Source organism: Marmota monax, unplaced genomic scaffold (assembly GCF_021218885.2).
Source record: "Marmota monax isolate L192 unplaced genomic scaffold, Marmota_monax_Labrador192_F-V1.1 WCK01_AAM20220418_F8-fsc00121, whole genome shotgun sequence".
In the NCBI taxonomy this organism is placed as follows: domain Eukaryota; kingdom Metazoa; phylum Chordata; class Mammalia; order Rodentia; family Sciuridae; genus Marmota; species Marmota monax.
The window spans coordinates 1,622,639-1,645,458 of NW_026693351.1; the positions used below are offsets into that span (position 1 = coordinate 1,622,639).

General features: G+C 49.6%; 1 protein-coding gene across 1 annotated transcript; it reads left to right on the plus strand.

Moving 5' to 3' along the window:
• The first annotated feature begins 19,307 nt into the window (after positions 1 to 19,307).
• On the plus strand, positions 19,308 to 22,087 carry Tmem185b (transmembrane protein 185B). Its single transcript, XM_046456867.2, has one exon. It carries the CDS (start codon positions 19,756 to 19,758, stop codon positions 20,806 to 20,808), a length of 1,053 nt encoding a protein of 350 aa, XP_046312823.1. The 5' UTR covers positions 19,308 to 19,755; the 3' UTR covers positions 20,809 to 22,087.
• Positions 22,088 to 22,820: the final 733 nt, after the last annotated feature.

Below are 22,820 nucleotides of genomic sequence, written 5' to 3' on the forward strand. Positions count from 1 at the left end.
CAGTCAATCCCAGGCAGCCTCTATCACTTTGTCCCTCCACCTACAAATGCCAACCCAATTCCTGGTGAATGTCTACTCCCGCCATTCTTTAAAATGTGCTTTTCAGCAGTGTGGAGGTTCCTCAAAAGACTAGGCAGGGAACCACCATACGACCCAGCTGTACCACTCCTCAGAGTTTATCCTGAAGAATTAGCATACTCCAGGGACACATGCATACCCATGTTTATAGCAGCACGTTCACAATAGCCAAATTAGAAACCTGCCCAGGTGTCCATCAATGGAAGAATAGATGAAGAAAATATGGCATGGATATATGATAAAATTTTATTCAGCCACAAAAAAGAATGAAATTGTGTCATTTTCAGGAAAAATGGATAGAATTGGAGAGCACTAAGTTTTCTCTCCTATGTAGAAGCTGGAGGGGATACAGGAAAAGGAAGGAGGGTGGGGGGGGGCTCTCATGAAAATCTAAGGGAGATAGTAGAATTAAGGAGAGGGACCAGTGGGAGGGAGGTGGGAAGGGAAAGGGCAAATACCAGGGAACAATATTGACCATATACTGTGATGCCCTGGGCGTATCTGAATATGTAACAATGAACTCCACTAATATGCATGACTATAATGCACCAATAAAAATATGGAAAAATAAGTAAATAAGATGTGGCTTCTTTCTCCCTTATGGACAGTCCCCATTTTCTCCCTGCATCTATACCAACAGGCAGATCAAGGCCAAAGGGTAGAAAGTGTGAGGAATTCAGGGTGGCCCCACAGGGGTAAAGGAGAACCCTGAACCAGGAAAGCCTGCTTGGGTAAGAAGGTGTAACTATTATGGACAGTCACATCCCCAGCCCTCCATTCCTTCTCCTGAAGCAAGACCACCAAGCCATTCAAGTGCACCTCTCAGGCTGGGGGTGTGGCTCAGTGCTAGAGAGCTTGCCCACGGCAGGTAAGGGCCTGAGTTCCATCCCTAGCAGCTGGAGAAAAAAAAAAAAAAAGCACAATGCATGTCTCTAGGTGGGGACTGAGGGATGATTCCCTTTCCTAGAATCCATTTTTTTCTGTGGGGTTTTAATCTTTATAATGGCCAAGAAGAAATTTGGCAGACAGTTATAAAAATAAAGCAGCATGAGGTTTATGTGGCCTCCAAGGTGGGAAAGCCTCTGCAGGGCCTCAAGGAGGCCAGGCCCCCACTGTGAAGGCTGTGGGAGGTGCGTGCAACCTGGGCAAGCAATAAGCCCAGCCTTGAAAACCAGGGCCATAAGTCACGGAAGGCACCCCAGGCACTGTGCAGACTAGACTGTGCAGGGCCGCCTCATTCCTGCAGGGTGACGGGAAGGGACGACTGGGCAGAGGTCAGCCACCTGCTTCCTACCCCTTAGGTGGCTCCTCCCTGCCCTTATCTGGACAGGTAGGAGGAGAGACTTGCACAGAAAACCTCAAGGAACATGTTTGGAGCAGGTGAAGCTGTGGGGACCCTCTCATGTGACACAGGTCTACTCTTCGCTTCTCTCAACATTCAGGCCCCCACTGTTCCAGGTCCAGATGGTGACATATCATAGCACCATTTCACGTAGCCTAAGAGGAAGGGGAGACCTCTTATTTATAGTTAAGGCCAGTCAGGTGGAGAGAAATCAAATCTGCCCAAAATCAACCCAGGGACAGACCAAGCCTCCAACCAGATGTGCCTAAAAACAAAATCCACTCTCTTTCTCCCACCACCTTCCCCTCTGTGTTAGTCAGCTTTCTGTTGCTGTGACAAGATACCCAAGGAAAAGAAACTTAAAAGGAGGAAAGGCTTATTTTGGCTCATGGTTCCAGAGGTTTCAGGCCACGATCAGCTGGCTCCATTTCTGTGGGCATGTGAGGCTGAACATCATGGTGGTGAGAGAACATGACCAGGGAAAGCTGCTCACCTGTGCTCCTCAGGAAGCAGAGACGAGAAAGGGCCAGAATCCCAATATACTCTGCGAGGGCACAGCCTCGTGGCCTACTTCCTCCCAGAGGGCCTGCCTCCTAAAGTCTCAATAGTACTACCAGCTGAGGATCAAGTCTTCAAACACATGGTCCTTGGGGGACATTCCAGATCCAAACTGAAGCCCCCTCCATGGTGGTGGGAAGGCTACATGGCCTTGGACAACTTCCCCTCTCTCAATTTTCTCATCTGTAGAGCAACGGTCAATCGGTCTGTCTCTATGGAGCACCTGCTGTTGGCTGCCAAAGAGCTCCCCTGGGTTCTGCAGCTCTCCCTCTGCAGGTGGGCACAGGGCACCAGGTGTCCAAGGAAATGGAGGCCACCCAGGGATAAGCCAGGAGGAGGAACCGCTCGTGTGCTTGGCAGAGCCAGCTGAGCTCCCTGACCACTGAGGCCCTCGGGACTGCTGGCCCCCTTATCACAGGCCACAGCCTTCCCCATGAGCTGTCTTCCAGGAGTGGCCGGGGTCTACAGAATCTCTCCCAAGATCGCCTGATGTTCAAGCATGGCAGACTAGGCCCTTTGGTTAAGCAGAAGTTGAATCTCATGGCTGGAGTCAGCATTCACACTTAGATAGGCATTCCCTGAGTTCCTCCTAGCAACTGTGATGCTACACAGCCAGGTGCCTTCTAGAGTGCCCGGCCCACAGTGAGCCTCAACAAATACATATAAGTGAATGATGGGTGGATGGGTGAGTGGGTGGGGGGGAAGACTGGAGGAAGGGTGTGTGTTAGTTAGCTTTAAATCACTGTGAACAAATACCGGAGATAAGCAACTTAAATGGAATAAAGGTTTATTTTGGGCTCATGGTTTTTAGTTGCTTGGTCCTGTTGCTTTGGGCAACTCAGCCAAGACCCTGTCTTTAAATAAAAATGCAAAGGGCTGGGGCTGTAGCTCAGTGATGGGGTGCTTGCCTCGCGTGCATGAGGGCCTGAGTTCAAACCCAGTGCTGGGGAAAAAAATAAATCTAAACTATAGCAAGGTGATTAAAGAGACTTAAGGAGAAGGAAATGCCACTGATGAATTGACCTGGTAAGGTTGACCTGAAGGATTGGTCAACCCCTTGGCTCCTGGTATCTACCATTCTACTTTCTGCCTCTGTAAATCTGACTCCTCTAGTCACAGAAGTGGAATCACATACAGCATTTGTTCTTTTTATTATCTTTTTTTGTACCAGGGATTGAATCCAAAGGCGCTTAAGCACTGAGCCACATCCCCAGCCCTTTTTATTTTTTATTTTGAGACAGCGTCTCACTAAGTTGCTTAGAATTTTGCTAAGTTACTGAGACTGGCCTCGAACCTTCTGCCTGAGCCTCCCGGGCTGCTGGGATTACAGTCATGCGCCACCATGGCTGGTGCATTTGTACTTTTTTGACTATTATCACAAAAGGGCACTTGGAATAATGTTCCCTAGGTTCATGTATGCTGTATCATGAGTCAGAATTTCCTTCCTTTTTTTGAGGCTGAATAATCATCCCTTTTATGTTTATTCTTTTGTGTGTGTATCTAGTCAACCACTTATGAACACCTGGGTTGCTTCTACCTTTTGGCTATTGTGACTGAAGTTGCTTTGCGCACCAGTATGCAAATACCTCTTTGAGACCCTGCTTTCCATTGAGGGTTGTGCCCAGAAGTAAAACTGTTGGATCTTCAGGAAATTCTCCATTGTACATTCCCGACAACAATGCATGAGGGTTCCAGTTTCTCCCCTCCCTCCCATGGTTCATTATTCTGTTCTTTTTATAGCAGCTACCTTTGTTTCAGGACCCACACAACAGCAGAGGCCTGCTCGGAGCAGGCAGTCCATGGATGGTTTTCCATGAACAAGCTCCTGTCCTGAGCTTCCTTCCTAATCTTTTGGGTCCTTGGAAAGCAAACAGGGCCTGTTCCCTTTCCTGAGGCGAAGGCTGGGGGTTGAGCTTTGCAGCTTTTAGGGATCATGGGGCAGACTCAGGGACAGGCCCAACAGGCCCCTGCAGGGGCCAGGCACCGAGTGCACAGTTCTCACCCCGAGGCAGCTTCCCCTGCTACAGCACCCTAGTTAAAAGCCTGGGGACCTTTGGGACACTGCGTCCTATCCAGCAGCAGGCACCTCTTGGTGGCTGTTCCCAGTTCCCAGGGAGAGGCTTCCTTCTTCCCTAGGAGCCCACCTCTCTCTGCCCCACTCAAGGGCAGAACAGGTCGCCTCCTGAAATCCCACCAGGTTCTGCCGGGTCCCAGAGTTCCCACCCACTCCTGCACAGTGCCTGGAGCCTGGCCTCCCACTGACTCAGCAGCAGGAGAAGGTGTGGCTGGGGATTACCAGGGAGGTCAGAGGAAGAGGGAGCTCTGATGCAGGGAGAGTCTGGAACGACTTAGAACAAGACTCAGGATAGCAGGCCTGTGGAGGCCTGCTCTTTCTCCCATTGAGGGAGATGCTTCAACGTGACTTTGGAGCCCCCGATACATGCTGGGTGACCATAGGCAAGTCCCTTCACATCTCTGAGTTTCATCTGTCAAGTCAGGATAAAAACACTGAGTCACAGGGTCACTTGCAAATTCACAAGGCAATCTGGTCCTCCTTGCCACACCAGGGGATCCCACTCTTTCCCACTATTGAATACAGAGACCCTCTTCCTTCCATCCCCACACACCCCCACTGCCAAAATCCCACGCACATCTAGACCCTCCTTTGGAGGAAACCACCCATGAGATTAAAGGATAACAGCCTTCCTTTTTCTGACATGAGCTGGCTTGTTCTTAAGCAGAAAAAACACCCCCCCACCCCGCCCCCCCCCCCGTCACACCACCTCCACTCCATCCTTTCTTTGTGTTGGGGCTTCTGGGGAAACAACAGTCCCACCTTGGTTTCCTTCCAGGATCCTCCGCCCTCCCTTCAGAAATTCCCCAACAGCTGCCAAGTTCAGTGATAAGAAAAGAGCCATTTCCAGAAAGAGGCCAGCACATTTCAAAGCCATGAAATGGAGTCAACAGCCCTCCTGCATGCACCCCCCACTCTTGGGCCACAGGCCATTAGGACGTGACTCCTACCATGAACTCAGAAGCCTGGGCAGGTAGACTTTTATGAAGGCTGGGGTATTTGTCTCTGCTACTGTCACTCCTGGGCATTGAGAGCACAGTGGTGGATGGACAGGGGAGGGGCATATATTGTGCACCCACTGTGCTCCTGGAACTTGCAGGCGCAGGGCATCTGGCCTTCAGTGAGAACTCACTGAGCAGTTCTTTCTGCACCACTCAGCAGCTGCCGGGCATAGGGCACAATAGTGAGCCAAAAAGACCCTTGAGGGGTGCAAAAACAGAAGACCCTAAGAGCGTGTGGCCTCTCCCACCCCTGCCCCTCCTTGTTCAAAGTCTCTGCACAGGAGGGGCTGAAGGAACAGGTTGGGGACACTGGGATGTACCTCTGTGGCTGCAAAGCCCTGGGCTCCATCCGCAGCACCACATGGTGGGGAACTGAACAGAAGATCAAACTCCCCATGGGAGAATGAGGCCTCGGCACTCTGGCAGAGATCAATTATTCCAACCATGGTGTAAGTAAGGAACAGGAAAATGAAAGCAGGAGGTCCTAGGAGGGCCCACCATCCTCCTTACCTAGGCCTGGTTCAATGACAGCCCAAAGAGCAAATCTGTATTTTCTGCTTTTCATTCCAGAAAGCAAGGCCAAGAGCCCAGGGCTGTGACTGAGCCGAGTCAGGGCCCTGCATGCAGCCCTCCCTGGGACGAGGAGCCCACAGGCCTTGGAGCCACCAAGTAAGTTGGCCTCTCACAACTGCAGTGCAGGGAACCAGGATCTGGGCGGCCCCTTCAGCTCCCTGGGTGGCTTCTCCCAGCTCCTAATAAGGACCAGGCTCAGCCCCGCCTTCTCTGCTCCTCAGACAGCACCCCCATGCCTCGGGGAGGTAAGGAGTCCCCACTCCAGCTCCCTCCACCCCTGCCCGCTGTGTCTCCGCTTTGTACCCCTGCACCTGGCCTAGGTCTGGAAAGGAATGACACATTTATGGAGTGCTGGTTAGGTGCATGAAGATGACCTCAGATAATGTTGACAACACATCCATGACATGATATGGTCCCGTTTAACAGGTAAGGAAACAGAGGCCTCCGAAGAAGAGCAAAGAGCCCTTTCGTGGAGTGATGCAGACAGGGGTTTCCTGGGAGAGGTGGGGCTCAGAGCGGCTTGAAAAATGAAGAGGACCCTTTCTATGCTTTGAGGTTTCTGTGCTACATAGGAGCTGAAATAAAACTATAGGGGGACCACTAAGCATCCTGAAAGCCAGGAAACGGAACCATTAACATGAAGGGATGTGGCCACTGATTTCTCTGAAGAGGAATGGAAATGCCTGGACCCTTCTCAGCAAATTTTATATGAACATGTGATGTTGGAGATCTATGGAAACCTAGTCTTTATTGGCATGACTTCTAATCAAAACCAAGAATTCTCAGGAGAACAAGAAATAACATCTGTTTTGCAAAACTTGATAAAGAGAAGGTATGGAAAGCAAGACCGTTAATACTTGGTTTTAAACAAGGAATAGAAATTGAAAGAGAGGGATGTTCAGAAAATTTGTCTTAATGAAGAAAAAAACATGAAAATTATTTATACAGAAATTTACACAATCATCGGGTTATATATTATTACAAACATCTCAGAAGACTGCTCAACTTGTGCCAGTCACTTTTGTTTGGTTAAAACTTTTGATGACATTACTGTAATTGTAAAATTTTTACTACTTGGTATTTTGTGTGAAAACACTTAAAATACACAATATTTTCAAATGCAAAAACATGTATCAAGCTACATATATATGTGATGTTTACAGGCCATTATAAAGCTGTATCTTTAAAATACCTTCAGGAAATAAAGATTCAACCAGTTTTTTTTTAAAAAAAGAAAAATGAAGAGGATTTCACTAAGCACTGAAGACGGTAAGGCAGAAATAGGCCACGAAGGCAGAGGCCACTGAGATAACAAAGGTGCAGAGCCTGGGAAGCCCAGAAGGGGCTGGCTAGGCGGAACAGGACCAACCATTTCACAGAGAATGGGGGGCACGTTCAGAAAGCTCCAGCAGGAGCAGACACCGGGAATGGCTGGAAGAGTAGCCGACCTGAGTGGGGACAGGAAGTTTCCGAGCAGGGTGGGCCGTGTTTCCAGAAGCAAGACCTTTGTGGACCCCCACCTAGTAGAAAGCCTTCCAGGGGTTGACGCTCCAGGTCTGGTGTCCCCTGCTGTCTGCATGGGACAAAGACATCTTTTCCCAGGAACCTTCTGGGCTAAATACGCCTTCACTCAGCTTCCTCCAAACCTTGCTCTGATCTCTCTCGCCAGAACTGGGGTTCGTGTTTCTTGGTGAGCCGGATATGTGTGTGTGTGTGTGTGTGTGTGTATGCAGGTGTGCCCATGTGCATGTGCCAGAATATGCGAAAGGGGTCCCATGAGTGTCTTTTCCTGAGACATACCCAATATCTGCATGCAGCTCCGGCCTCCAGTAAGCTCAGCTCTCTGCCTGGCCCAGCCAGAAGCTCCTGTGCCCCACCAGTCGGCCCAAGGGCACATGTCCTGGCTGAAGTTAGAGAACTCTGAAGAATGAGCCCAAGGCACCTGATGAAGAAGGGCACCTGCCTCGTACTGGGTGCGAAACCAACCAAGGAAAGATAAGTCACCAAGGAAGGCCCCAGAGAGCTTCAATTTGGGGACACCCTCAACTTATGCTCATGGCACTTGTTGCAGAGTGATCAGAGGGGACACTGGGTTCAGATCAGTGCCCAGGCTGTCTGGGTAACCCAGACTCTATGTCCATTAAGGAGGCAGAAAGCCCACCAAGGCTTTGCCAGGTGGCTGGCTCTGACCCTTGGTGACATCTCAGCTCTCTCCCCCTCAGAGCCGACTGCGTGTTCAAGAAAGGCTGTTGCTTGGTGTTCAAGGAAAGGGGGTCTGGGCACTCGGAGAAGTGCCCAGCAGAGCTACCAAGAGAGCCCTTGACCCAAGATACACCTGCACGGCACTGGGGCAGGAAGACAGCTGGGGCGGGAGCAGAGGCATGGCAGGGCCTTCTCTGCTTGGCAGCCTGTCCCAAGTGGAGCCGTCACACACAGCCTGGATCTCCTGCCTTACAGGTGATTGAAGATTTGGCCAAATCACTGCTCAGACAGATTTTCCCCCAAGCCCCACACTAATTGGTTTTTGGATTCTACAACCCAAACTTTGGAGCCCAAGCTCCAGGGCATCCCACACGGGCTTAGATGAGGAGGCCATGACCCTGGAGCCAAAGCCGCCAGACACCTGGGCCGCACCTGCCTGTGCAGTGAGCCTGGGAAAGCAGCCCTGGGGACCGTGCCTGGTATGCTGGGGCTGGCGAGCCTCTGCGCTCAGGGAGGCCCGGGGGACGGGCACGTGGCCAGTCTCCTGGGCTGCTGCTAATGAGCGGATGCATTCTAGGTCATCTCCCCCGAGGAGCCACTGCAGGCTGCCAGGTCCATACAGCCTCTGCCCTGCCCAGCGAGGGCCCATGCAAGTTCAGCCCTGCCAGGCCCTAGCAGACCCTTGTCCCATCAGAGGGGGTCAAAGTTGCCCATTACCTCTCCTTCCTCTTCTCTCCAGCTAGTCTCCCTTGAGGAGGATTAGATCAGGGGTCTTAGTTTTATTTATCTCCCTACGTCACACTTGGAACATAGAAGGCACTCAAGAAATGCTACTTGTCCTCATTGAGTGGAGGAGCCCAAGCACAGGAAGTTCAAATCTGGGCGGGCTGAGGTGTATCTTGGGTCAAGGGCTCTCTTGGCAGCTCTGCCCACCAGTACTCTGGGCCTCAGGGACCTCATATGTGAACATACAAACAACAACAGTCTTACAGCCTGCCATAGTGCAGGGGGCACAGTTTGTACCATGGAAGTGATTGACATTATTTATTTTTATCTTCAAAGAAGAATGCAGTTGTGACCAAATGAGGAGTTGGGACAAAATAAAAACTAGAATCCAGTCTTAGAGGATGGGGACATGGGCACCTGGGTCTCATCGTGCCCTGGTGGCACAGCGTGGGTAAGTTTTTGGCACAGACCCAAACAGACGCAATGACCAAGGTGCTTACCCAGGCCCCTGCAGCTGGTCAACAGCAGTATCACCCAAATTATTTTCTAACAGTATTGTAGCTCGGATTCAGACCAGGGCTGGCCTGCATAAAGCCCACGCTTTAAATCACAACTCTGTCCTGCAAATGGAAGCGAGAACCCACCCTCAAGGGCACTAAGCTAAAAAGCAGCCCTGCAGGGGACAGAGGGCAGGTCAAGAAAACTAGGGCTGCCCACTGTGGACCAGGAAGCTGGCAGGAGAGCCTAGGAGTGTGTCCTGGGCCAGCCCTGCTCAAGGTATTCACTTTTTGTGATGCCAACCTCTGCTATGGTCTTTAGAAGTCAGGCTTCAGTTGTGCACGTAGCAAGCTGGTTTTGACCCAGGTCTGCTGTATGCCTCTCTGTTCTCTTCATGACATCTTCTCCGTCAGTCCCCATGTTCGGATGGAAGGACAAGCAGGAGAAGAGACCTATGGTTCCAACCAGGTTCTGTGTTGGAAGATGGTGGTCATACAGTGGCCATTATGGCGCCTACTCATGGGAAGCATGCAAAGCTTCCTGTTTGGAGGAGCCTTTAGTGGCAGCAACACGCATTTTAGTGTCTAGACCTCAAGCCACTAAAACAGGAGTTCAGCTAAAACCAGCCCATCCCCTCCCACTGGCTAAGCCACTTGCCTTACCCAACCTGCTACTCCTGAGGGCTGTGCTCAGTAAGTGAGGTGACACAGCCACCTTGTGCTTCAGACATGGGGAGAAGTCCCCTCCCAGCATCCTCTCAAAATCCTAATCCCTGTACTGCCTCAATCACTACATCCCAGAGGGGCTCTCCTTCCCCACCTGTCCATTCACCCAGGGTCAATATGTTTTTTTAATATTATTTTTTGGTTGTTGTTAGACACAATATCTTTATTTACTCATTTTTATGTGATGTTGGGGATCGAACCCAGGGCCTCGCCCGTGCTAGGCAAGCACTGTACCACTCAGCCACAACCCCAGCCCCTCAATATGTTTTTTAATGATTAGAAATTGATGCTATGGTCTAAATGTTTGTGTCTTCCTCAAAAGCCACCTGCTGACATCCTCATCCCCAATGTGATGGTGTTGGGGGGTGGGGCCTCTGAGCAGTCATGAGGGCTCTACCCTCACCAATGGGATTAGTGTCCTCTTAACAGAGACACCAGAAGCTCACTTTTCCTTCTGCCCTCTGAGAACACACAAGAAGCAACCCTCACCAAAAACTCGCTACCACCTTGATCTTGAACTTCTAGCCTCTAGAAGCATGAGAAATAAACATGTCATTGATTAAGCTACCCAATTCATGATATTTTGTTATGGCAGCTGGATCAACTATAATATTTAGTAAATCATTCTTTAAAAACAACTTCTAACCAGCTATTCGATGGAACTATCACGGCTTTTCTCTTTTTACGTCCAGGTTGAAAGTTAGCATGAACATTCATTCTGTCGCATCCCCTGCACTGCTGTCAAGATGCTCGGTGGATGCCCCAATGCCTGAGCCAGGTGCTTGGAGTCTTTCTGAGCCTCGTCTCCACCCCTGTGACATGGGCAAGTCTGAGTCCTTGAAGATGCAGGAATACAACAAACAAGCTCTTCTGACTATCTCCATCATTGTCACACTATTTAGCAGTGTCAATATTGCCTCATGATTCCAAAGTCACTTTTAGACCAAAAGGGGAATATTGAGCCCTCTCTTCACTTCTTAATATGTCCCTGGTATCTTGTTAACTAAAAGAAAAAAATATCATAGGTGTTTGTTGTACCTCTACACCCTGCACACCCCAACCACACCCCACCCACCTGATCTTTGAAGTTCCTTTTGCTGATCTATCTCTCCTGGAGCTAATGATTGTAAATCTTTTCCATTTTTACTTAGTTGATCAATGATCCACTTAGAAACTGCAAAGCAACCTCTTTCGTCACCCTCCTGCTCTGTGCAGACACTTGGATGTCAAGAAATTACTTGTCTTGTGGGGAAAATTTTGTAAAGCTGCATTTGCAGTAGGAATTTCTTACCTGAACAGCCCCCCATTACCCCAGAGCATCCCTAAATAAAACTGGGAGGTTTATGGCTGTTTTGAGCAATTTAGAAAGAATGTCAGCAACAGAAAATAATTTTTATGTTCTTATAAGGGAAAACTCTAAGTGGGAGCTCCCAGGAGTTCCATATAAGGGAAAACTCTAAGTGGGAGCTCCCAGGAGTTCCATTTTCCATCTTTGGTGGGAACTGCCATTTGAGAAGGAAGGAATCACTAGTCAAAGCCAGCCCCAGCAACTTAGCAAGGTGCTAAGCAACTCAGTGAGACCCTGTCAGTGACTCTGCTGGTGTGTCCCAAGGTAGCTGTTTGCCCTCCTCGCAGAAGACCTTCAGAACACAGCCCCAGACAATCGATAGAGATTTATTTCTAGACTCAGCAGGCTCAGCGGGTGGTCCTACAGTTGATCTGGAGGGTGAGTACCAGAAGAACATCCCTGACGAAAGCAAAAGATGGGCCCTGGCCCAGGCACTGAAGGAAGAGCTCCCACACTGCATGGGTACTTGATGGGCACAGCAACACAGATGGCAATGGCTAAAAGAGCTTTTCAGTGGCCATCTGGCTAAGGGATCTAAAACCTGGCTGCACACTGGGATCATCTAGGGAGCTTTACCCACAATTGGATGCAGGGCCCCACCTGTAAGGAGTCTGACTCGGTAAGTCTGGGTTGAGGCCCAGGAATCTCCCGTGTTCAGCCAGTGAATCATGGACCTGCATCTAAGGACCCCTGCTCCACCCAGGGCCTCTTTGGTTTATAAAGCTGAACCAGACCCAGGGTGAAGAAGGGAAATGGGTGATCAATGTTTGCCTAGGGTGCGGTATAACTCAAGGACAACCCAAGTTATGCAATCTAAGGAATAGCCAGGAGGCTCCCAGGGAGGGGCATGCATACATGCCTTAAGCAGGTACTAGACGTATGAATGTATATAGCTAATATTATTATCCCTGTCTTAACAGATGAAAAAACCTGCACTCAGAGAAGCTAAGTCATCTGGTCAAGGGAACCCAGCTGGTTAAACGGCAGAGCAAGGATTTGAATTCAGGTGGTCCCTTCTTTGACCCAAGATCCTCTTGGCATGGGTCTAGTTTGGAGTTCTGTGCCAGCCAATGGCATTACCTTCTCCCCTGATCACCCAGCAGGCTTGACTGTCCCCCTAAAGTTTATTTCCAATGATTTTTTGTGCTCTGTGACTGTATAGGAGTATACTCAGTCTTTGGGACAGGGATCACAGGGCACTACCTTCATTCACAGGGCCCGATCCATACCAGGCCCCAGCAGATGATCTAGCTATAACATCTGAGTGATGAGTGATGAGTGAACAGCTTAAAGTGCTATATTAGATGGTTTTCCATGGCTATACCGAAATACCTGAATCTGGGAAATTCATAAAGGAAAGAGGCTTACTTAGCTCAAAGTTCTGCTCCACTCTGGTGAGGGACTCACCCAGTCAGCATCAAAATGTCAAAAGCATATGCAAGAGCAATCTCATGAAGGGACAGGAAGCCAGAGATGATCAGGGATTGGGCTTGCTCTTGTATAACTATCTATTCTCAAAGGAACTAACTCACTCTGAGGGAGCAACATTAGTCCCTTCTGAGGATGGGTGATGCCCGCAATGATCTAACCACCTCCCGCTAGACCCTACCTCTTAAGGTTTCTCCCATGGCTTAATACTGACACTGAGGACCATGCCCCCAGCACATGCACTTTGGAGGATAAACCACACCCAAACCATTGTGAGCTTGTATGTGGGCCCAGATTTTTATTTCAGATAAATCTCCCTAGAAAAACCATCTATGTAAACATACCAATTGACAACCAAGGCGGCAATGGGTCTGGTCTGAGGGTCTGAGGAAAAGAAGGAAGTTGGGGCCCTAGGAGATGAGGCCAGAGATGGACCCAGATGGTCAGCCAGAGTCTTGAAGAGCACAGTAAGCATTTGGATTTTCTGTTGAGAAATGAGAAGCCACCAAAGTTCTGATGCAGGGCAGTGTCAAGATCCTGTGGCCCCAATGTCACCTGTTTATGCTGTTGCCCTTCCACACTGCTAGACAGTCTCTCAATGGCAAGAACCCCACATTGTTCATTGGGCAACTTCAGGGCCTGGCTCTGAGTGGCGTATAGAGGATTTGGATTTATTTATAGTTTTTTTTGTTTTTGTTATTTTGCATCAACAGGTGAAAAATGATATGTAACTCAGAGTGAAATTAGAAATAACATTTTTCAAATGTCTGTTTATGAGGCAGTACACATCACTGACCCACATCACGCCGTCTCAAGAATTCTTGACCATTCCTGGGGAGGACAGGACTGAGCAAAAATGTCTTTTACTGAATAGATTAATCTACCCTATAGAAATAAGCTAAATGCAAAAGAAACTGTTTAAAAAAAAAGGCCACAGCAAGGGTAAAGGACTAGACCAACCTGTGATGAAATATATTTTTTTTTATTTTTAGTTGTAGATGGACACAATACCTCTATTTTATTTTTATGTGGTGCTGAGGAACGAATCCCAGTGCCTCACACATGCGGGGCAAGTGCTCTACCACTGAGCCACAACCCCATGATGGAATATTAATGTGACCACTACGAAGACATTTATGGGAGTCGAGAAATATTCTTTTTGTGCACTTTATCACACTTAGGACACAGCTGAAGGCCAGGTAAGACACTGCTTCACATATCATGAAGGAAAACAAAACCTAGGGTGGGTTACCTAGTGAGAGACATCTCAGTGAAGGTAAGACCCCAAAGAGCTATTTCTTGGGTGTAAGAAAAATTATAAACACTTCTTAGCCAGAAAGTTAGCCAGGAAATCTCTGCCTCAAGCATGGCCCTGACAATGTGAACAAGTTTTGATTCTGAATCTGCATGAAGATATCCCAAAGTATCTCATGCAAACGCTGTAACGAATTTGAGTTTAAAGTCGTCTCAAGTTGGCAGCACACTTAGATGACAGTCAGGGAAAACACAACTGCCCTCTGGAAGAACTGAATTTCAACACAGGCCAATCGACAGTGCCTATGAAGGACCCTCGACTGGCTGGTGCAGAATCCAGAGATGCTAACATGAGAAACCAAGTGAGTCTTAGGATTCATGTTAAGGAAACAGCAGAATGAGATGGCATGTGGATAATGACATCTCTTTGCAGGGTACACTAACTGGAAGAAGAAAAAGAAAAACAGCAAAGTGCTCACGATGAGTTTCTGAAGTAATAAAAGTAAGAATAAAAGTCCCATCCCCCTTCCTTTTTTCAGCATTTTCCAGATATTTCTAAAGTGAGCATGCATTAGTGACCACTTGATAAATAGGAGAATTAAAACTGTGTGCTACAAGTAGGGAGGGGGATGGTCATTGGGGCCTGGCTCTTGAAGGGGGTGGAGAAGATTACTGAGGATAGGGCTTGGATGTCAGTGAGACCAATAGCAGGGCTCTGCAGAAAGTCTGTAGCTGGGGGTTTAGCAGAGAACTGTAGTCATGGTCTTGGGCCCCAGTTTCCTCATCTGTAAAATGAGCTCATTACAAGCATGAGGAGTTGTGTGCCCGGGGAGTTCCTCCTGCAAGCCCCAAAACACTTCCCTGCAAACCCCAGGCCTGTCAGCTTTAGACAGGAGGATGGCAAGTGCTCTGCTGCTCAACCCTGGGAAAAGAGCACATCAGTTCCAACCTTCCCACCCTCTGCTCTCTATCAGATACATTACCACCTGCAGGCCTGTGCTGGCAACTGCTGATACAGATGAGAGACTGGTCTCTGTCCTTGAGAAAATCACAGGGGCCTGAGAATCACCGGCAAACAGGATGACAATACACTGTAGTGTGAACGGCTTTTGGATCACGGGTTCCCATTCTTCAGGAAGGGGGGGCCCCAAAGAGATGTTTAACAATAGTTACTACTGGGACAGGAAAATCAACATATTCTAGATTCTGATACATGGTTTCATTTTACCCTCACATTTATGGGACTTATCTCCATTTCACAGAGGAGGACCAGAGACTTAAGTTACTTGCCAAGGTCAGGGAACAAGGTTCACAGGGCAGCCAGGGGCCTTCAGAGTGAGCGTGGGAGGGTGTGTTCCAGCCATGGGGAGGAAGACAGGGGGAGGTTATTGCAAAGAGAGTTTGGAGCATGTTTTATTTAGGGACCAGGGCCTGAGGGGGCAATGGTGGGCGCCCCGGCTGACGGAAGGGGGTCCTATGGGCTGTAACTTCCTTGTGAAAAAGCTAATGAGAGCAAATCCACATATAGGTCTGAAAGGGAAACTTCCCTGGGCTTCCTATACTGGGCTACCCTTGGCTCCAAGCCAGTCCCTTGGAGCACATTCAGCAAGAGCATCCTGTGTCTTGAGACTGTAGGCCATGAAGGAATCTGACTGAAGCCCAGGGTCCAGGACCAAGAACATGCTCAGTGGTCACCAAGAACAACCTGGGGAGGTAGAGGCACAAGGTCAGGGCCCCCTCTGCCTGGAGACTGGGGTTCTCCCAGACTAGTGGTGCTCTGGAGTTAGGCCATCTCCTTGCTTAGAGAGGGAGGAGCCAAGGTACTGAGCAAAAGTCTAAGGATTTTGCAGAAGGAATAAAGGTTACCAACAGACTAACCTTAAAATAGAGATGACCCAGGAATATCGGGATGGCCCCAATTAAATCCCATGAGCCCTTAAAAAGGGAAGAGAGGCGGAGTCCATAGAGTTCACACGTGAAGACTTGCCAAGCCAGGAAACAGAGGGCCTGAGAATGAACCCAGCCAATAGCCAACAAGGAAACGGCTTCTGTCCTACAACTCCATGGTACTGAATTCTGCCAACACACAACTGGGAACCAGAGTCATCACCAGGGCGCCAACACCTATGTCTCAGCCTCCCGAGACTCCTGCAGAGCACCAGCTGGACCCCAGACTTCTGACTTTCAGAGACTGGGAGAAAATCAACAGATGTTGCTTTAAACCACTAAGGGTGTGGCAATTTGTTTCAGCAGTAATAATAACTCATACATGAGCTACTACAGAAAGCTCTCCCTGGACAGGGAGGGAAGGGCACAGGGCCAGGCACATAGTAGTGAGAAGAGAGCCATGACAGGTTGAACTCACTCAGCCATTCACTCAACCAACATTTCTCAAACATCCATATGACATAAGTGCCAGCAGGGATCTAGAGTTCAAAGTTCATGGAGTCAATCAAACACAACCCCAGTGAAATGAGGCCTGTAACTGGACCTTATCTCCCAAGGCTCCACAGCCTCCTCTGCAGTGAGTGTGGGAGGGTGCATGCTGGTGATGGGGAGGCAGAGAGACAGGAGGAGGCCGCTGCAAGGAGAGGTGGTAGTGTGGGAGACCAGGGTCACTGGTCTGTAAGGGGTAGAGAAAGTTCCCAAGGACTGGCAGGCCTGTCTTGGATCTTGGCAGTCCAGGAAGAAAGAGTAGCTACATGGGGTAGGCCCTTCCAGAGAGAACAACGGGGCCAATGGATGGGGAGATCACACATGGACATTCAAGGGAATGACAGGTTGGCTTAGCTGATACAGACCATGAAAAGGGGCATTGATCAGCAGTGGACCTGGGTGAGATTAGGAGGACCTCAGAGGTCACAGGGCGGCTGGGACTGAGGATGCCAAGCAAGGGAGAGATGCTAGGGGAGGAGGAACACATCTCAGGACAGTGACCTTCACACCCTCTGCACTCCCTAACCACCATGTATCTCAACTCATGCAAGACATGCCTGCAATGGTAACCTGAAGCATCACATCCAGAAACCTCTCTGTAACTGGACAAACTTAGCTTTGGTGTGTGTGCCAGCCTTGAGGGTGGCTGTGCCATTGAGCTCCTGGCATATGGTAAACAATCCATGTTAGCTTTAAAGGTAAATAAAGACAAGGCAGGTCACTGAGAGACCAGCTATCTCAGGAAAAAAACAGCACAGGGGCAAGTCTGAGGTACAGAGTAGAGCCTGCAGTCCCGGAACACCAGCTACAGGATGACAACAGACAGTATCCCTTGTCACAAACCTGGAAGCCAGCTCTGACTTCCCTCAGGAGCTAGGCAGCAGGGGCACACTGAACTATGACTGGACACCTCAACACTCCTGTCTTGGAAGGAAGAAATCATGCACTTGTTCTAAATGAAGAACATGAAAGATGGGGAAACAGGCTGGGGTTATGGCTCAGTGGTAGAGCGCTTGCCTCACATGTGCAAAGCCCTGGGTTCGATCCTCAGCACACATAAAAATAAACAATAAAGTTAAAAAGAAAAAAGATGGGGAAACACACTCCAAACTCTCTTTGTCATTAAGTTGGCACAGAGGCCCTGAGGTCACCTGACTGTACAAATCGGGGAGGATTTCCAACTGTTCTCACCATCGGACCTGGACCTGGCTCAGCCATCACCTCCTGGGGGGACGGGGGTGCTGCCAGCAGGTTCTTCCCCTCCACAGGCTCTATTTTCCTCCATGTGGTAATATTCATCACTCTCATTTCTCTAAATGCAAAATGCAAAGTTTCATGTGTGGGTTCATCTAATCCTCAAAACAACCCTACAAGCTTTAATTAGCCCATCTTACAGATGAAGAGGAAGTTGGGAGTGATGTCGGGGTTTCAATTTTTAAAAAATTTGTTTCAGCTGACAGATCTTTCTTGAAAGAGTACCAAAAAGCCACTATGCAAAATGATTATAGTGGCTCTGGCTCTGGTTAAGGAGAGGGCTCAGGGAGAAAGGCCAGGCTCAACTTAGCTGAATGTCCCCACAGTGACTTCCCAGAGGCTCTTTGGAAATCAGTGTTCAGAACTGATGCTCACTCAGCTAGGAGTTATTCCTCCAGGGCCACCTGACTGCCCCTGCTGGAGGTGGGAGCAGGTGAATTGTGGGAGACCTTTGAGCACTTGGACTGGTCTTTCCACTTGGTGCTTCATGTGCATTCTACAGATGCCTGCCATGTCCAGAGAAAGCTATCTGCTGGGTCTGGATCTTGATTCCCACATCCCTGTGGATGAGCTGGAAGCTGGGGCTGTGAGGGTGCAGGAAAGTATCCTGTTTCCCCCTGAAAGGTCTTCCTTGCTACTCCACAGAGACTCTGATGGCCCATGCATTCCTCTGATGACTTCCCCCACCTCAGAGTCCAGGACTTTTGTATTGGCATCCCACACCCACTTCTGGGAACCAGACCAGGTGAGACCAGTGGGGGCTGAAAGGCAGGAAGGCCAACCAGAGTTCTGCTGAGCAGGGGGGCAAAGACAAAAGGAGGTAGAAATCCTTGGAGGCCGGGATGGGGGTGATGAGTGGTCAAGAGAGAAAGAGGTGCTCCAAATCAAAGACCGATTGCAGCTTTGTAGCCCTTACTGATCAGTCCCCAACTTCACAGACAAGGAGTCTTAAGCCCAGAAAAATAGGGGTCAATCTGCATAGGTTTTACAACTGGTGAGTAGCTGGCCTGGACCAGAACCAAATTTCTTGACCTCTGGTTTGGTGCCCTTTCCCCAACACAATTCTTCAAGAATCATTCCCAGGCAGGAGTCAAAATGAGGTTTAGGGACTTGGAAGTTGGGAGCCTTGAATCTAAATTGCAACTTTGCTGCTAATCTGTTGCAGTGACTTAGAGCAAAAAGAATCCCTATCCAGGACCAGTTTCCTCACCTGCTCCCTCAGGACGTTGCTTTGGGTCCTGTGGAATCCTAGCACCCTCACCTGCACCCGCTCTCCACTCCTGGGGTGTAAAGGACGGGTAAAAGATCGCCGCAGCCTAGACACTCGGCACAGCCACTTCACATGGAGCTTGAGAATGTTTGTTGCCCAGTCAGGTGGAGCTCTACCCTGGGAGCCACCTTACCCCATGAACTGATTGCACACTTGGGCCTCCCTCCCGAGTCCTGGGTCAAATCCACTGTCTCGCGCTAAGGTCCACACAGACCCGCGCTGGCCCACACTGGTCTTCACAAGTGTACATGCGTCCTCGGCAGTCATACGGTCACCGGCACCCACTCCCTTGCTCACACTCGCCGGCCCCCGCCTTTGCTCGTGTCCATGCCGTCCCCTACTCCGCGCACTGGCACCGGAGCTTCGCCGCGGGAAGCAGAGACCCCAGATTTGTACTCGGAGAGAGGCAGCGAGCTGCAGGCGAGAGAGGAGCACGGAGACGACGGCGCCTCCAGGCCCCGCCCCTGCCCTCTCCGGGCTCCGCCCCCGCCCCGCCCCCGAGCCGGCTGGGAGGATATGAGCTCAATCCCGCCTCCTCGTTCCGGCCGCCGCCAGGAAGCGTCCGCCTGAGGTCGCTGCCCGGTCGCTGCCTACGCGCCAGGTGAGGACTCGGTAGCGCTCCCGGCCCCTCCGGGCGCTGCACGCAGCAGGTGCCTTCCCTGATGGGTGCGGAATGAAAGCGAACAGAGCGGGCCCCCACCCAGCTGGCGGCGGGGCCGAGGCAGCGCCCCCCTCGTAGACGCCGCGCAGCCCCGGGCCCGCGCACGCCGTGCCCCAGCGTGCTTCCGGCCAGGTCACGTGACCGCGTGCGCACGTGTTCCGGTCTCGGTGCCGCGGCTCAGAGCCTCCTCCTGGCTGGCCCCCGCCGATGTCCACCTAGAGCCGGGGCAGCCCAAGCCAAGGAGGCGGCGGGCCCTGGGAGCTGCAGGGACGCGGGCGCCGAGCCGCGTGAGCAGAAGGCTCGGGCAGGTGGACGGCGGCTTCCGCCATGAACCCCAGGGGCCTGTTCCAGGACTTCAACCCGAGTAAGTTCCTAATCTACGCCTGCCTGCTGCTCTTCTCCGTGCTGCTGCCCCTCCGTCTGGACGGCATCATCCAGTGGAGCTACTGGGCCGTCTTCGCCCCCATATGGCTGTGGAAGCTCCTGGTCATCGCGGGCGCCTCGGTGGGCGCTGGCGTTTGGGCCCGCAACCCTCGCTACCGCACCGAGGGGGAGGCCTGCGTAGAGTTCAAAGCCATGCTGATCGCAGTAGGCATCCACCTGCTGCTGCTCATGTTCGAAGTCCTAGTCTGTGACCGTGTGGAGAGAGGGACCCACTTCTGGCTGCTGGTCTTCATGCCACTCTTCTTCGTCTCCCCGGTGTCTGTGGCCGCCTGCGTCTGGGGCTTCCGACACGATAGGTCGCTGGAGCTAGAGATCTTGTGCTCAGTCAACATCCTGCAGTTCATCTTTATTGCCTTGAGGCTGGACAGGATTATCCACTGGCCGTGGCTGGTGGTGTTCGTCCCCCTGTGGATCCTCATGTCGTTTCTTTGCCTGGTCGTCCTGTATTACATCGTCTGGTCCCTTCTGTTCCTGCGATCCCTGGATGTGGTAGCCGAACAGCGAAGAACACATGTCACCATGGCCATCAGCTGGATAACGATTGTCGTGCCTCTGCTCACTTTTGAGGTCCTACTGGTTCACAGATTGGATGGGCACAATACATTCTCTTACATCTCCATCTTTGTCCCCCTTTGGCTCTCGTTAATAACTTTGATGGCTACAACGTTTAGGCGAAAAGGAGGCAATCATTGGTGGTTTGGTATTCGCAGAGATTTCTGTCAGTTTCTGCTTGAAATTTTCCCATTTTTAAGAGAATATGGGAACATTTCATATGATCTCCATCATGAAGATAGCGAAGATGCTGAGGAAACATCCGGTCCAGAAGCTCCAAAAATTGCTCCAATGTTTGGAAAGAAGGCCAGGGTGGTTATAACACAGAGCCCTGGAAAATATGTTCCTCCACCCCCCAAGTTAAATATTGATATGCCAGACTAAGCGCTTTTCCACCCAAGGCCCTTACGTGAAATAGAAACCATATACACACACACAAATTCCACCTTGCTTTTGCCTCTTTGTTCATCCATCCCAAACCTGGAACTGGAAACAGGCTCCAAACACATCAGCTCATGCCTTGTGAGATTGATGCGGATCAGTGACTCATCAGTATGCACCATAGATAGAGGAGATTGTTTTAATCTGTGGTTGTGTCTGTGTGGTGTGCACATGGGTGATAGAACTTGCTTTCCAGGTCGGTGTTTAAGAGCTAGCCAAGGGCAGTAAGTTGTTTTAGTAGGTCCTCAAAAGAAATAACTACACAACTGTTTGATGGTGGTTGTTGTTTTTAAGTGCTAGTATACCTGTCAACAGTATTGTTTCAAAAGTATTTTTATACATTGCTAGTCTGTAAAATTGTATTTCAGATTATTGTGCCTGTTATGACAGAATAGCAAATATATAGAATTCTCTTTCCACCACTGGTTTATAAACCTCATAGTTGTTATTTCTAGTGTCCCCACTGTTAAGATAGTTTTTCTTTGGGCTTTGCTGATACTGGTCTTTAATATTGTAATAGACGAATTTTTCTAATGGAGTGAATCTGCATATATAGTATTTATATGAATATTTTAGCAGTGTAATATATTCTAGTTCTCTGCAGTACAGTGTATTATGTTAAAGTATTTTTTTAAGTTTCTATGTGAAGATAAATGTCTATTGCAGATGTACATAAAGACTGCATAAGATGTTCATATGTACCCTCTTGTGGGATCATATCGAAGTACTAGGTATAAATGTAGGAGTTGAAAATCCTGTGGACCTGAATATTCAATTTTAAGGTCTCTTAGTACCTGTTAGTAGAGGGAGGAGCCACCACCCTTTGGACACAGTGTGGTACCAGGCCATAAAGTGATACTGATGTTTACCACCTCAAATTTTTCCACAAGTAGTAACAACTCTTGAGGAACAACCAAAGTCAGCAAGTGGTTGTCCATTTCTCAGGGTGTTAGAATTTTAGTTTGTTGTGATGTAAAGCATTACTTGTCATTGAAAAGCTGAAGATAGTAGCCTTAACCAAAAATAGTCAAAAGATGACTTTTATTTTAAGGTCCAGACTTTTTGGTCTGTCAGCCGTAGAGAAACAATAGTTCAGGTTTTATTTTTAGGAAAGTACAGTGTTTGTTCAGATACTGGTGGTACACCAGGGAATCAGAAGGGTAGAGCCAGACCCTTCAAAAGTGATATTCTGACTGAGAACAAATAAACACTTTGAAAAGGAGTGCTCAAATTACTGGGAGAAGACGACAGGGAACCCACTTTTATTAGCAACTTATTTAAAATTTTCTAAGCTATTCTCCATGTTGTGAGTACATAACTACACCCTTTGCTCTAGCTATGAGGCAGACCTGTTCCATTTCAAGAAAAAGATAAACCTAAATTCACCATTTTTGTCCCATCTTAAAGTAATATTCTTAGTCCACATGGCTAGTGACAGAGAAGCCAGTCCTAGAGAGCTGAGTGCCTGCTGGCCTGAGGACGCCACAGCTGGGGTATGTTGGCTGCAACAGCATTTCCCCTTCCCATAGCCCTCTCACGGTGGTTTACACCTGCTAGCTGAATGTGGGAACGAGGACCTACACTGATCCAGTCACTGTGCTGGGCAGTTGGGGATACAATGGAGAGCAGTGGGGATGTGGCTCCTGCCCACTGGGAGTGTATATGGAAAGTGCGAGCCTCGCCTCCCATGGCAGTGAGTAGATGGTGCTCATCACAGCCATGTGCCTTAGAGGGAAGAGCTGAGAGCAGCTGTGGGAAACCCGTGGGAAGGTGCCGCTAGCTTCACAGTGACCTTTACCTGGAACTTGAGGCCCATCTTTGTTTTTAGGAGCCAGGTGCTCCCCTCTCGGTTCCCCTTAGCCCCCCAAAGATAACTGATAAGATCATTAAAATTGAGCAGTGAAGGAGCAGGTGTTGGAGGAATTGGGGGGTGGGGTGGGGTTTGGGGGCTACAG

Coding starts and splice junctions, on each gene's coding strand:
- Tmem185b (XM_046456867.2), top strand. CDS start 19,756: ATGAACCCCAGGGGCCTGTTCCAGGACTTCAACCCGAGTAAGTTCCTA.